General features: G+C 38.7%; 1 protein-coding gene across 4 annotated transcripts in view; it reads right to left on the minus strand.

The window, feature by feature from the left end:
* Positions 1–10,785: 10,785 nt before the first annotated feature.
* Positions 10,786–14,853, minus strand: part of LOC103634553 (lon protease homolog, mitochondrial-like) — a 46,855-nt gene continuing 42,787 nt past the window's right edge. For 2 of the 4 annotated variants that reach the window (XM_008656621.4, XM_008656616.4), the window contains 4 exons: positions 14,635–14,736; positions 12,993–13,301; positions 11,985–12,506; positions 10,786–11,386 (listed from right to left, as the gene is read on the minus strand). In XM_008656621.4, coding sequence (XP_008654843.1) covers positions 11,198–11,386; positions 11,985–12,506; positions 12,993–13,301; positions 14,635–14,736 — 1,122 coding nt within the window. In that variant the 3' untranslated portion in view covers positions 10,786–11,197. Of the gene's footprint in view, positions 11,387–11,811; positions 11,894–11,984; positions 12,507–12,992; positions 13,302–14,634; positions 14,737–14,853 lie in introns of all 4 variants that reach the window. The other 2 variants (XM_008656623.3, XM_008656628.3) reach the window with 2 other exon arrangements.

A 14,853-nucleotide genomic window follows, 5' to 3' on the forward strand; every position in this document is an offset into this window, starting at 1 on the left:
AGATTACTTTCTTGTTGAGTAGGTGGACATTAGAGACCTTAAGAGGTAGATTTTTAAGTTGCCTAATTCACTCCCACTTAAGCGTCATAGTTCCTACATCTGACATGGACACCTTAGATCTCTAGTGCATACAAAAACTATGAAATCTCTTCCAATCAACTCCTTTGAGTTTGGCTTTAGATTTCATCGATCTGGGGCTTCATCTGAGCTACCTAGCGCTACTTTTGGCAAGTGTGCATCACGTCCACTCACTGAACTCACTTAGAGTAAGCTATCTATTCACACCTGTTGGGGGCCTTCCTCTTCCGAAGGTCCTCAAAAACATGATTAACCATATGTTTTCAGAATTATATGGATTATTACAGGGAGCTTCATCTTCAGGATGGAAGTCTTTCCCCCATGATGAAGGCGTACGAGACGAAGATATGATCTAAGGATAGTAAGAATAAATGCCGAAGTTATTGCCAGAGTGACAACTTCGACTCATAACGGTGATGAAGACTGATGATGATGTTGACCGAAAGGGGAAAAAGACTACATGGTCCTTAACAATTTGTGTTACGATCATAAGTAAATGCGAGGGACATAAATGTATTTTTACCCGGGCTGCGTCGATTGCCTATAAATAGATGAACAGTAGCACCATACTGTTCATGCTGCTTTATAATCTCTCACGCATCAACACCTTCGAGCAAACCAAAGGTATATCAATGTAATATAAATTATGTTGATATTCATTCATGTTCTATAGACTGCAAATACAAATGAATTAAGGAGATATATGAAAGTCGCCTAGAGGGGGGGTGGATAGGCGAAACCTGAAAATTAAAACTTTATCCCCCAACTAGATCCTTTGATTAGTGGTTAGAACAAGATGAACAATTATCGGAGTATAAAAACTAAGTTCTTGCTAGTAAAGAGAATAGCTTTCAAATAATGCGGAAGTGATAAATCGATACAACTAATAAGTCTATGATAATAAAGCAAGAAGGCTTAGATGAAAAGAGCAATAACTCAAGTTCTTTCTTGCAGAGTGTTGCTTCACTAAATGAGAATTTAACTTGAAGCAACACCAAGTGATATGAGCAAAGAATAGTGCAAGAGAACTTAGAGTAAGGGAAAGCAAACAAATCACAAGCAATAAACACAAATGACACGGGTGATTTGTTTTACTGAGGTTCGGCCCTCGAAGGCCTAGTCCCCGTTGAGGAGTCCACTCAAGGACGGGTCTTTTTCAACCCTTTCCCTCTCTCCACCGATCACACAAGGATCGGTGAGCTCTTCTTCTTCTCAAGGATCACTCTCGATCCCACAAGGACCACCACACTCTTTGGTGTCTCTTGCTAGCTTTTACAAGCCTCCAACACTTTGGAGGAAGTTCGAATGGGAGACAAAACTCCACTCGCAAATGAACACAAAGATGAAGCTCACACTATCTCTCAATGGATCTCTCAAGGCACTAGGGCTAAACTCAATTGAGTAGCTCTCAATTGCTCGCTCTTCTCTTTTGTGGCACTTGTATTGGTTGTAGTGGGCTAGATCTTGTGTATAGGATGTATCAATGAATATATGTGGTTGGGAGGGCTTGAGTATGTCAACTAGATGACTTGGAATGTTGCTTGGACTCCCACACCTTGAAGTGGCCGGTTGGGGTGGTATTTATAGCCACCAAACAAAATATGGCCGTTGGAGAAGGCTGCTGGCGATGGGCGCACCGGACAGTCCGGTGCACACCGGACAGTGTCCGGTGCGCCAGCCACGTCATCCTATCCGTTGGGTTTGGAGCTGGTCGACCGTTGGAGGCTTTGTCCTCATGTGGCACCGGACAGTCCGGTGCACATCGGACAGTCCGGTGCCCCTCTGTCCTTCTGCTCTGACTTCTGCCGCGTGTACTGTTGCGCACTGTTCGCTGTCAGAGTCGACCGTTGGCGCGAGGTAGCCATTGCTCCGCTGGCGCACCGGACAGTCCGGTGTACACCGGACAGTCCGGTGTACACTGGACAGTCCGGTGAATTTTAGCGGAGCGGCCTTCCATTTTCCCGAAGCTGACCAGTTCAGAGCCGCTTCACTCTGAAGCACCAGACACTGTCCGGTGGTGCACCGGACAGTCCGGTGAATTATAGTGGGCTGCGCCTGAGAAACCCGAAGGTGAAGAGTTCGAAGGCAATCCTCCCTGGTGCACCGGACATTGTCCGGTGGTGCACCGGACATTGTCCGGTGCCACACCGGACAGTCCGGTGTGCCAGACCAGGGAGCACTTCGGTTTCTTTTTGCTCCTTTGTTTTGAACCCTGTCTTGTTCTTTCTATTGGTTTTTGTTGAATCTTTGACACCTGTAGAACATGCAGTCTAGAGCAAACTAGTTAGTCCAATTATTTGTGTTGGACATTGAACCACCAAAATCATTTAGGAAAAGGTTTAAAGCCTATTTCCCTTTCAATCTCCCCCTTTTTGGTGATTGATGCCAACACAAACCAAAGCACATATATAAGAGCATAATTGAACTAGTTTGCCTAAGGTAAGTGCAAAGATTGCTTGGAATTAAACCAATATTGATTTCATAAGATATGCATGAATGGTTTCTTTATATTTTTGACATTTTGGACCATGCTTGCACCACATGTTTTGTTTTTGCAAACGTTTTGGAAATTCTTTTCAAAGTCATTTGCAAATAGTCAAAGGTAGATGAATAAGAATTTTGAGAAGTATTTACAAGATTTGAGATTTTCTCCCCCTGTTTCAAATGCTTTTCCTTTGACTTAAACAAAACTCCCCCTTAATGAAATCCTCCTCTTAGTGTTCAAGAGGGTTTTGATATAAATTATATCACAAGTAAGATACCAATTTGAAAATACTTCTTTTAAAAAACCAAATTGAAATACTATACCAATTGAAAATTCATCATTTCAAGACCTTTTAAATTTTGAAAATTGGTGGTGGTGCGGTCCTTTTGCTTTGGGCTAATACTTTCTCCCCCTTTGGCATGAATCGCCAAAAACGGATACTTTGAGTGAAATATAAGCCCTTTCTAAAAGTTGTCTCCCCTTTGGCAAATAATATATGAGTGAAAGATTATACCAATGTGGAGAGCTAGTGTGGAGTGATGGTGAAGGATAAATGGTACCGATAGAGTTGAGTGGAAGCCTTGTCTTCGCCGAAGACTCCATTTCCCTTTCAATCTACGACTTAGTATAGAAATATACTTGGAAACATATTAGTCGTAGTCATGGTACGAGAATAATAAGATATATGCATTTGTACCAAAATGAAAGAGGTATGATCAAAAGATATGTCAATTAAGCATGATCATAGTTCTATATAATATATATTGCTCCCCCTAAATATGTGCCTTGATAGGAATACATATTTTGGCCTTGAAATGCCAATTGCACATAATGAGGTTAATGAGAACATATCTATACCATACAGAATGTGAAGTGCATTGTGTCCTAGTATAAGTGTGATGCTCATGACAGTTTATGCACTTATGAAAGCATGTTATAAGTGTCTTAAGCATTTTCCCTTAAGGATTTCAAAGAGGCTTAAGTACCATCCACCTTTGGAACAAAGGCAACTTATCCTCGTTACAAGGTTAAGCTTTAAGCTCTTTGCCAATAAGATTACTTCATCCAGTTTTAACAAAGATGCATAAATGCAGGAATGAAATGTTTGAGAGGTTAAACTAGGTATGAAGCAGGAAAAAATGCATGGACATGCTTTCTCTTCCTTTTATACAAGATATGTAAAGAAAGTATAGAAAAGGAAGATTTAGGTACAAGTTTGAATGAAAGAAAGTAGTTTTACCCTTTTGTACCTTCATATAGAGACGCTCTCTTCATTGTGCATTGTCCTTAGTTTTAGTTGCTTAAGACCTATACTTAAGACAATATATGGAAATATTTTGCACAAGAGAGAGTTCTACAACTAGTGATCCTTTTCCAAGTTAATGTTAGATTAAATTAAATGGATCACAAATTGTATAAAGGCAACATGAATTCTCCTTTCAACTTAGTGCATATCAAGAGATATTGATCGATTTTATATGAGGCACTAAGAAGTATAAGTGTTAATAGAAGTTATTCAATGATCAAACAAATAACAGATGTGAACAAAAGAACAACATGAGTGTTAGATTAACAAATAAGCTTATTATAGGATAATCCAGTAAGCATGCTACTTTAGCAATGAAAGCAACAATCCTTGACAAAAGCGACATTATTTTAACAAGTTGGATTGATGTGTAGTAGCATACTATATGAGAAACATTTTTCTCATGCAAGAGACTATATGAAATTACTAAGATAAAGCAATAGTCTCAACATAATCAAAATGTAAGAATGGACTTCCCCTAAAGATATACATCAAGTAATTGAAAGAATTGATTTCGATGCATTCACTTTTAAAGACATAAAGGGAGACCCATTATACACCTTGACCGAGGCTTATAAAATTTGCAATAAACAACTTAAGCCTGATAATCTCATAATAAAAAGGATTTAGAATGCTAACAACCACACCATTGATTGTTGTGAAGACCTTATTGTCCAAGTAGGTGTTGTTGCCCTTGATGTTCTTCCTTTTTCATTTGAGTGTCTTCCCTTTGTAGTTGTCTCTTTTTCCTTCCAAACTTATTGAAAATACTCAAGAGAGATGTTAATAGCGCAAGGGAGTATATGGTGAAGGATGATTTCTTTAGATAATTAATATACACAATTCATCATTCACAAGTCACACAGACATGAAGTAAAATCCTTATTATTGGTGCACATCGTTAGAAAGGAGGAATGTGCACCTTTTAAACATTTTAACAAATCATAGGAAGTTCACTTCTTCATATTGAATCATAACTTGGAAGCATATCAATATGAAAATAAATATAGCAAAGGCATGAATTAGATTCTAATGGACAAGTGCACTTATGAGAATGTGATTGAATGCACATCTAGACAAATTTAGTCCAATAAAGAATCTATTCTTCAAGAATGATAATTTAAAGTAAATAACCATTGAAGGGAACTATATTTGATTAAGAGGATGAGTTCCCATACCTTTGCTTTTACCTTTCTTCCTTTGGGCAAAGAGTAACCCTTTAGGCTTGCACTTGTTCTCTTGTAGATTTCTCAAGTAAACTCAAGAGATATGTCATTAGTAACACAAGCACTAGTTTCCCTTTTTGCAATCATTTTTAATAAAGAATGAAAAGTGGATTACTAAAGCATGGAAACTTTATAATATGAACTAGATTATCCCAATAAGCATGCTTAGATTTAAATCATAAAACAAGCATGGTTAAATTCTTGACACTATGGGAATAAATCTAATCCATAACAAGGAGAGCGATAAATGAAGAAGAATCATATCCAATTTTAAGCAATAAGACATACAACATAAATTATTGGATTGATTTTTCTTGTCATGATGGATTACGCATTTCCATAGAGAAACTTATTCTCCAAAAGTGAGACTACTTAGGTTACTTAGATAAAAACATTAGTCTCACTATTCTAGACATAAAGAAAGATTCCCTTTTATAAGTGTCTTTAGGATTTGAATTCCTTACATGACACCTTGTTCTTTTAAGAACATGGAATCTTTTTCTATATCTAGATCATGGCAATAATAGGATAATTAAAGTAAAACATGCCATGAGAACTTACAACAAATTAAAGCATGTAGATTGCCATAATATAGAAATGAAGAATATGCAATCTACCATATGAGAGGAATTTCTTCAAAGAATGGTGACATAATTTTAAAAACATCTTAAGTGTTTTTCTTTTCTGTGTGACTACACAAGACATATAAGAAATGATAATTTAAGATACTTGCACTTAAAAGTATAAGTGTTACCGTCCTTTGACATTCCTCCATGTTGTAGGCCTTGATTTCCCGCACATGATGATTCTTTATTTCCTACAACATTAATATCTTCCCGAGATGATATGGGTTTTGAATATAATAAATTGAAGTAACCTTGGGTCAATCTTGAATAAGTAGATTATTTGAAGATTGATAGCTTGAGTTGATAAGAACAAAGCTTCATATCATCTCTTTCTCCTACAAAGCTTGTCAAGCACATTTTGGTACCCATCGCTTGATGGGTCCATCACGGTTAGTCAACAAAGATCTAGGAACCCAAAAGTCCTTTGTGTTAGCACTAGGTAGACTCATTACCTTCCTAGCACAAGTTGCAATTTTGGGTTGCCTAGTTACATGAAAATCAATTGGCAAGTTAGGAGTGAGATTGTTACCAATGGGACAATCCTTGCATTGATGTCCCTTCTTTCGGCATGTGTAGTATAGGCGTTTTTCAAGTTTTGAAGCTTTCTTCTTTCCTTGTTTGTTGCTTGCTACATGGTTAGTAAAAACTTTCTTTTCTAACCCTATGCCTCTTTGTTTAAATGGGGACAAGATCTAAGTAAGTGTCCCTTCTTGGAGCATTTAAAACAAAGTCTATCATCCTTGTTAATAATCAAGACACTTTTAATGTAGGGACATGATCTAATCAAGTGCCCCTTTTCAAAGCATTCACTACACTTATGAAGTGTAACTTGATTATTACCTTGGATGTTACCTTTTATGGAGGCGAGGTTGAGGCTTTTGGAGGAGGTATTGAATTTCATCTTTTGTTTCTTCCTCTTGGCAATCCTCAAGTCCTTGACATTTTCTTCAAGGGATGTAGTGCATGCCACGTTTGTTCCCGTCTCAAGCTTCTTCACCATGTGATCACGGTTATCTTGAGAAGGTCGAGCAATGCACTTCCCTTTAAGTTGTGTCAAGTTCATCTTTAGCCTCTCATTTTCTTCTTTGAGCTTTTGATAGGTATCATCATTTGTTCCTGCAAATTCTAGCTCGAAGGAAGATTTGCTTGTCGACGGACAACAAGCATTAGCACATGGTAATATGGTTTCTATTTGAATACATGTGCATGAGTGAGGTTGTTGGGATTTTAAGTTTTCTATTACAACCTCATGAGCAATGTTTAATATGATATGATCATCTCTAAGATTTTCATGAGAACATAGAAGCATATCATATTTTTGTTGAAAAGCTAGATTTTCAATTTTTAGCTTTTCTACTTGGTCCTTAAGCAAGGTATTCCTATTTACTAATTGAGCGATACAATGTAAAGCATTATCTTGCTCAATTGAAATAGTTTCATACCTTTGGACCAAATCAACATGAGAGCACTTTAGCTCCTCATGTTCTTTAGTCAACTCGTCAAAGTGTAGCATTTTCATGGAGAGAATATCTTCTAGCTTTTGACGAGCTTCGCTTTGCTCTCTCGCTCTTTCTAGAAGTTTGAGCATGACCGCCTTATCTTCTTGGCTTAGGCGAGCGTAGAGTTCCACAAAGCTCCTTTCTTCCTCCTCATCCTCATTTGTGCTTCCGCTATCATTTTCATTAGCCACACAACACAAGTGGGAATCAAAATGGACAGACAAACCTTTTGGAGAGGTGGATTCATCGTTTGGTCTCCATCGTTCATTTTCCTCTCCTTGCAAGGGTTAGTATCACAAGAACTAAAGGAAGTAGAAGCATCAAATGAACTATTATGTTTGGACTCATCAAATTTAGTTTTAATTCTAGTCCAAATATCATGCGCATCATGAATGGATTCATCATAGTTTGATATGAAGGCACGATAATCTTCATTGCTAAGAGAATTAGTTAAGATGTCAAAAGCTAGATAGTTTAAGCGATAACATCTTTGATCCTCCTCGGAATTAATTTTTCCATTAAAACTAGAGGGAAAAATACTCTTGTCTATAATTTGTTCTAACCGTGGATCTATGGTTTTAAAAGCATTTATCACACTAGTAGACCATGAATCATAATTAGAACAATCATCAAATAATATATCAAGAGTTACCTCCTTTTGAGTTGCGTTCGTTGGAGGAGTCTTCTTGTTCTTTTGGGATCTTCTACGAGCCATCACTTCGAGTTGTTAGACTCAAGATGAAGTGCCTACCTCTGATACCAATTGAAAGTCGCCTAGAGGGGGGGTGGATAGGCGAAACCTGAAAATTAAAACTTTATCCCCCAACTAGATCCTTTGATTAGTGGTTAGAACAAGATGAACAATTATCGGAGTATAAAAACTAAGTTCTTGCTAGTAAAGAGAATAGCTTTCAAATAATGCGGAAGTGATAAATCGATACAACTAATAAGTCTATGATAATAAAGCAAGAAGGCTTAGATGAAAAGAGCAATAACTCAAGTTCTTTCTTGCGGAGTGTTGCTTTACTAAATGAGAATTTAACTTGAAGCAACACCAAGTGATATGAGCAAAGAATAGTGCAAGAGAACTTAGAGTAAGGGAAAGCAAACAAATCACAAGCAATAAACACAAATGACACGGGTGATTTGTTTTACCGAGGTTCGGCCCTCGAAGGCCTAGTCCCCGTTGAGGAGTCCACTCAAGGACGGGTCTTTTTCAACCCTTTCCCTCTCTCCACCGATCACACAAGGATCGGTGAGCTCTTCTTCTTCTCAAGGATCACTCTCGATCCCACAAGGACCACCACACTCTTTGGTGTCTCTTGCTAGCTTTTACAAGCCTCCAACACTTTGGAGGAAGTTCGAATGGGAGACAAAACTCCACTCGCAAATGAACACAAAGATGAAGCTCACACTATCTCTCAATGGATCTCTCAAGGCACTAGGGCTAAACTCAATTGAGTAGCTCTCAATTGCTCGCTCTTCTCTTTTGTGGCACTTGTATTGGTTGTAGTGGGCTAGATCTTGTGTATAGGATGTATCAATGAATATATGTGGTTCGGAGGGCTTGAGTATGTCAACTAGATGACTTGGAATGTTGCTTGGACTCCCACACCTTGAAGTGGCCGGTTGGGGTGGTATTTATAGCCACCAAACAAAATATGGCCGTTGGAGAAGGCTGCTGGCGATGGGCGCACCGGACAGTCCAGTGCACACCGGACAGTGTCCGGTGCGCCACCCACGTCATCCTATCCGTTGGGTTTGGAGCTGGTCGACCGTTGGAGGCTTTGTCCTCATGTGGCACCAGACAGTCCAGTGCACACCGGACAGTCCGGTGCCCCTCTGTCCTTCTGCTCTGACTTCTGCCGCGTGTACTGTTGCGCACTGTTCGCTGTCAGAGTCGACCGTTGGCGCGAGGTAGCCGTTGCTCCGCTGGCGCACCGGACAGTCCGGTGTACACCGGACAGTCCGGTGAATTTTAGCGGAGCGGCCTTCCATTTTCCCGAAGCTGACCAGTTCAGAGCCGTTTCACTCTGAAGCACCGGACACTGTCCGGTGGTGCACCGGACAGTCCGGTGAATTATAGTGGGCTGCGCCTGAGAAACCCGAAGGTGAAGAGTTCGAAGGCAATCCTCCCTGGTGCACCGGACATTGTCCGGTGGTGCACCGGACACTGTCCGGTGCCACACCGGACAGTCCGGTGTGCCAGACCAGGGAGCACTTCGGTTTCTTTTTGCTCCTTTGTGTTGAACCCTGTCTTGTTCTTTCTATTGGTTTTTGTTGAATCTTTGACACCTGTAGAACATGCAGTCTAGAGTAAACTAGTTAGTCCAATTATTTGTGTTGGACATTCAACCACCAAAATCATTTAGGAAAAGGTTTAAAGCCTATTTCCCTTTCAATATACTTGTTATTCTCATCTCTTTGCATCCTTGTTCATCTATAAAAAATGATGAAGGCATGTCCTTCATGACCTTCGTCTGATGATCATTGTGTCCATTGGGAGATAATGCTTCGGAAGACGAAGGTCCTTAATACCTAACAACTGTGTTGCCTTGTTCTTGACTCATAGCATTTGAGAACAAGTAAACAACAACACCCCTTCTATATAGTACAATCAAAGGAGAAAATAAGAACCTAAGGTACTCTAAGTATCTCTCAACACCAAACAACGCTATATGAGTCCAATAAATATACATAATTGTGATCTCACTAAATAATATCGTTGCAAAACACACATTAATGATGATAATTATGGCATCATTGATCATCAAAACTGAATTAGGGGCCTAAATATTTTTGGTGGTAATCTTGGTTATACTCTCTCCCCTCTCAAAAGCGATGATGAAAACTGCTAGTGAAGGGAGGTTAGAACCGACAATGATGATGTTTGTGCAGAAGTGCTTCACTTTGGTGGATTCATAACTATTGTGCATGATATGATAAGGAAGACACGGTGCGACCTAAGATAGCCAACATTTTCTTTCTTGTTAGCTAGTTTAACTATTTAATTATTTTAATTACTCCCTCTGTTGCAAATTGTATTCATTTTAGCTACTATATATCGAGACATAGTGTTTATCTGATACATAGCAAAAGCAAAATGTATGTCAGTATAAATCTAAAAAGCTAAAACAACTTACAATTAAAATGAAAAGACTATTCCAAAAGTTAAAGTATATTATTTCTTCAAGCTATTACCCCCTAAAGGCTTGTTTGGGAGCAAGAGAATTGGAGGGGTTGAGGGGGTTAAATTCTCTTAACCCCCTCAACCCCTCCAATTCTCTTGCTCCCAAGGGCTGGTTTGGCTACCATCATATTTGTCTTAATCCACATGCATAGGTGTCAATTGGATAAGTTAGTTTAAATCCTACCATATTTTACATCAACAGATGTGGATTGAGGTAGACACAATGATATCCAAACAAATCCTAAAGGTAACAGGAGTACCATAGCAAGGCCTAATGAATGTGGCATAGAATAGTAGAACACCATAAGGGTCTGTTCGGTTTGATCTCAGTTAATGTGGATTAGATAAAATTGAGTGGGTTTAAATTCTAAGCAAGTCAAAGTTCTTCACATTTTTTTTCAACCCCATCCAATTCATGTGGAATGAGACTAACCGAACAAGTTCTAACCTGGAATGGTCGGTTTATATGCATACACCACCAGGGAATTATGTGACAAGTCAGACAATGATTACACTTGTGCATTCCCATTGTTTCTGAGCTTGCACATAACAATTAATTTACAGGAAGGGAGTGGGGGCAGCTTGTCAAGCTATCTTGGCATTAGCAGTACGCTCTTGCAAGAATTGGCTTTTAGTTCTCATGTGGTAAGGTGCGCCCAAAAACTTGTGAGGAATTTTGAAAGTTTCTGTAAAGCCAGCCATTATCATCATATTTGATGAAACTCGATTGCTTTGAATATGTTGTTGCCAACAATTGAAATGGGAAATGAATTCGAGCAGTTAATCACTAGCTTTCCTGCGTCTTGGTGTCACTTGTAAAAACTAAATCATATATTTCGCTGTATTTGTCAACAAAGTGAACTTCAAGACCTTCTTTTACATTAGAAGCAAGCTCATCAAAATCCCTTCGGTTTGCTGATGGGAATATGATCGTCTTTACCCCGCTTCTCCTTGCAGCGATGGTTTTCTCCTTCACCTAAGAGACATTTCAGTGACAATAATAATAATATGATAATCTCAGAGTAGGTTGCAAACAATGTATGTATGCATGCGAATGGTTCAGAGCTTTCGAATGCGTATTTAATGTTATTGCATGTTATGGATAACTTATCTAGTCGATCAGTAGGAGGAAAAGTTGGATAGTTCTATTTGATTGTCTATTTCCTAGTTTCCTGAGTTATTTAAATAGCACCTCTTATATAAAGGTAATCTAGTTCATGATTATGGGGGGCAATCAAGATCAACCTAGGAAAGGGTTCTTTTTCCCACCCAAATAGTCGGAGCATATTCTAGATGGGAAAAGGCCATAGATTAGAGCATGATCTGCCCCTATCTCATTGTATTCATCTGGTTCTATAATATGTAGATAACTCAGTTACCAGAATTCAATTCAGATCATACTCATTTAAGAAGTCTAGAACCTGAAGGCGAGCAGGCACAATCATGAAATCAACATTTTCTTTGACTGAAAATATCGGTGCACCTGATTTTGAAAGACAAGAAAAAGAGTGCCAATATGTAGCATGTAAATTCCTACCAAACCAGCAGGCAAATAAAGAGTGTTTGAACCATACCCCACCGATTGGAAGAATTCGTCCTGTTAGAGTTACTTCACCAGTCATTGCCAAGTCTTTCTTCACAGATTTCCCTATGGCTAAGGACAACATCGATGTTACCATGGTGCACCCAGCGCTTGGCCCATCCTTTGGTGTGGCTCCAGCAGGAACATGCAAATGCAGCTTTGACTTTGCAAAAAAGGGATTATTTGGTTCTTTCTCTAGTAATACAGCTCTACAAACTGTATGTGCGATTTGGGCGCTCTCTTTCATGACATCGCCAAGCTGGCCTGTCACAAAAAGTGTTCCCTTGCCTTTGCTTTCCTCTACTTTTGCTGTCTCAATGTACAAGGTCGAACCACCCATAGCATTCCAAGCTAAACCCATGACCACTCCGACAGGAGTCTGATTGTATATGCGCTCTGCTTGGAACACAGGCTTCCCAACAAAATTACCAAGATTAGACGCATTGACAACAACTTTCTCCTCAGGCTTGTCTACAAGCACTTCCATATTTCTATGTGTGCTTTCATTGTTGGCCTACAAAAAAGCATTAAAGAACAGCTTAATTACAGCACAAGCCTTAACAACACAAATCAGTCAAACCTATGCTAGTTAAGGCACGTCCATCTGCAATTTGAAATTGCCTTGGGTTTTATTTACTGGAAATCTTAGACACAATAATCAGCCAGAAATGGTGAAGCAATACCATCTGTTGCAGTACATCACTAACAAAAACACATTAAAAAACAATGGCATAAAGGTTACCAGAAATAACAGCTAAATCATATCAAACTTCCACCATGGGAAAGTGGATAATCATACATGCCAAGAACCAAAAAAAGCTAGATTTTACCTGTAGCTTCCTTGTCTGGTTCTAACTAGGTACAGAGGCAGCCGTTAGTGCATGACATTGTCAACAATCAAGTGCACAAGGGGGCAGCATAACCATTGCACATTTACCATAACAGAATGCAAGATTTTACTTCCATCAGTAGGAAATTACATCAAAGGTAGTCATATTACCTCTGGTGTCTTAAAAGTATTAGGTAGTTTGGCTGTCTCTTCTGCAAAAGTTTTTGTAGGTGCTTCATTTGAATGCTCATTGTGGCCTACTTCTGACTCTGTTGTTAAAGGCACCACATTAATATTATCAAGAGAAGAATCAATTGGGCTCACGTCCACTGAAGCATCTTCTGCAATAGAATTCTTCGAGTTCTTATCTTCTACTTTTGTCGCAACGTCAAAATTAACCGGGTTTTTTTCTGCTTCTACTACCATGATATCTTGAGGTGACTCATTTGATACCCCTTGACGGACAAGTTTCAGAGCTATCTGCAAAGGTTAAATCAGGGATAGCAAATGAAAATGTCTGGTGACTGGTAGATGAAAAGGATGCAAAACAAGGACACAGTGTCACAGTATTAGTAGCCATGTCTTCAACAAGTCATTTGCTGTCATTATTATTTACCCTTTCAGTTACAGGTGATCAAAATTGAAGTGATTTATTGCTACCAAGTACCAAGAATGGGATATATGTTTAAAGAGGTCTTCCAGTAACTCCCTTGAAGTCAAAATGCATGCATATCAGCATATGTGAATGGAACTAGTAATGTAGGCTATGAACATTATGCAGACCATTTTGTTTCTTCTTTTGAGTAGTGTATGTGCATCACTTTTTTTTTCCTTTGAGTAGTGTTATGCGTCACTTTTAAATGTGGACTGTAAAGTGTCATCCTGGTCATTTAAAAAAAAACTCGACCCGCGGGAGGTAAGATAGCCTCTGGGTATTGCAGTCCTGTCATCTTGGTCATTTATCAAGTTGATTAATAACTTCCACGAACTAGCAAACAGTAGCTCCACTATACTGTCCACATATGTCATAGTTTGCATAAAGGAAAAAAGCTTGAAACAGCAACAGATCACATAATTAGTTCATCTAAGGTATAAATAATGTTTGTTTCTACTATGACTCTATTCTCCATAGGTTCTTTAATACAGAGTTTGATACTGCTCCCCGTATTCTCCTTTCTACAATCACAATTGTGGTAGAAAACATAAAATAAATCATTTCAATAATCTAAAGTTGTGTTAGCAAGCAACTGCTAGAGGTCTCTTGCATGGTTGAAGATGTGAATGATTTTTTAAGCATCAAGAGGGAAGTGTGTTTCATGAAAGAAACGCAAAAAATAGCTAGACTCCACATTAAACCTATACTATAATTTATTATGCCTCATCAGAATCTTGCTCTGATTTTCCTAAACTAGGATATTCAGGAACAGCCAACTTGTGAAGTTCTTTGAACTCCATTGCGCCTTATGGCTGAGATAAATTATAGGCCAAAACATAAATAGCAATCAAAGTTGTAAAATGTGTGACCTACAAGCTTACAGTTACTGAGATTATTCTCTGTATACAACAGATAATAGCACACATATTCTATGACACTCTAAAAAGGAGAAATTTTCAAGCTAACAGGCTCATACAAAGATTCATATCACTGACTGGTGAGTTGCAGGTCAGTCCAGTCCTATTAGTCAATGAAAATGGCATATGCATCAGTTACATAATAGACTCAGCTATTAAACAACATCTTTCTATTTTCCCCAAACTAGGATAAGTGACAAATGAGGGTTCCAAAATTGTTTAAGACGAAGGCATAACTCACATTTCGATAAATTTTTTCGATCTGTTGTTGAAGGTTCCGTACGCCAGCTTCACGGCAGTAGTTTTCAATAAGAGCAAGAAGAGCATCATTTGTGACCTCAACCTGAGCATGTACTAAATCGTTATACAAGGCAGAGACCTTCATAAGCGCATTAGATAATGCACATACAGTTTGTTAGTATTTTAACTCAGTAAGAAAGCTAGGAGGTCCTTGTTCTTT

The sequence above is a fragment of the Zea mays genome, chromosome 1 (assembly GCF_902167145.1).
Source record: "Zea mays cultivar B73 chromosome 1, Zm-B73-REFERENCE-NAM-5.0, whole genome shotgun sequence".
Taxonomy (NCBI): Eukaryota; Viridiplantae; Streptophyta; class Magnoliopsida; order Poales; family Poaceae; genus Zea; species Zea mays.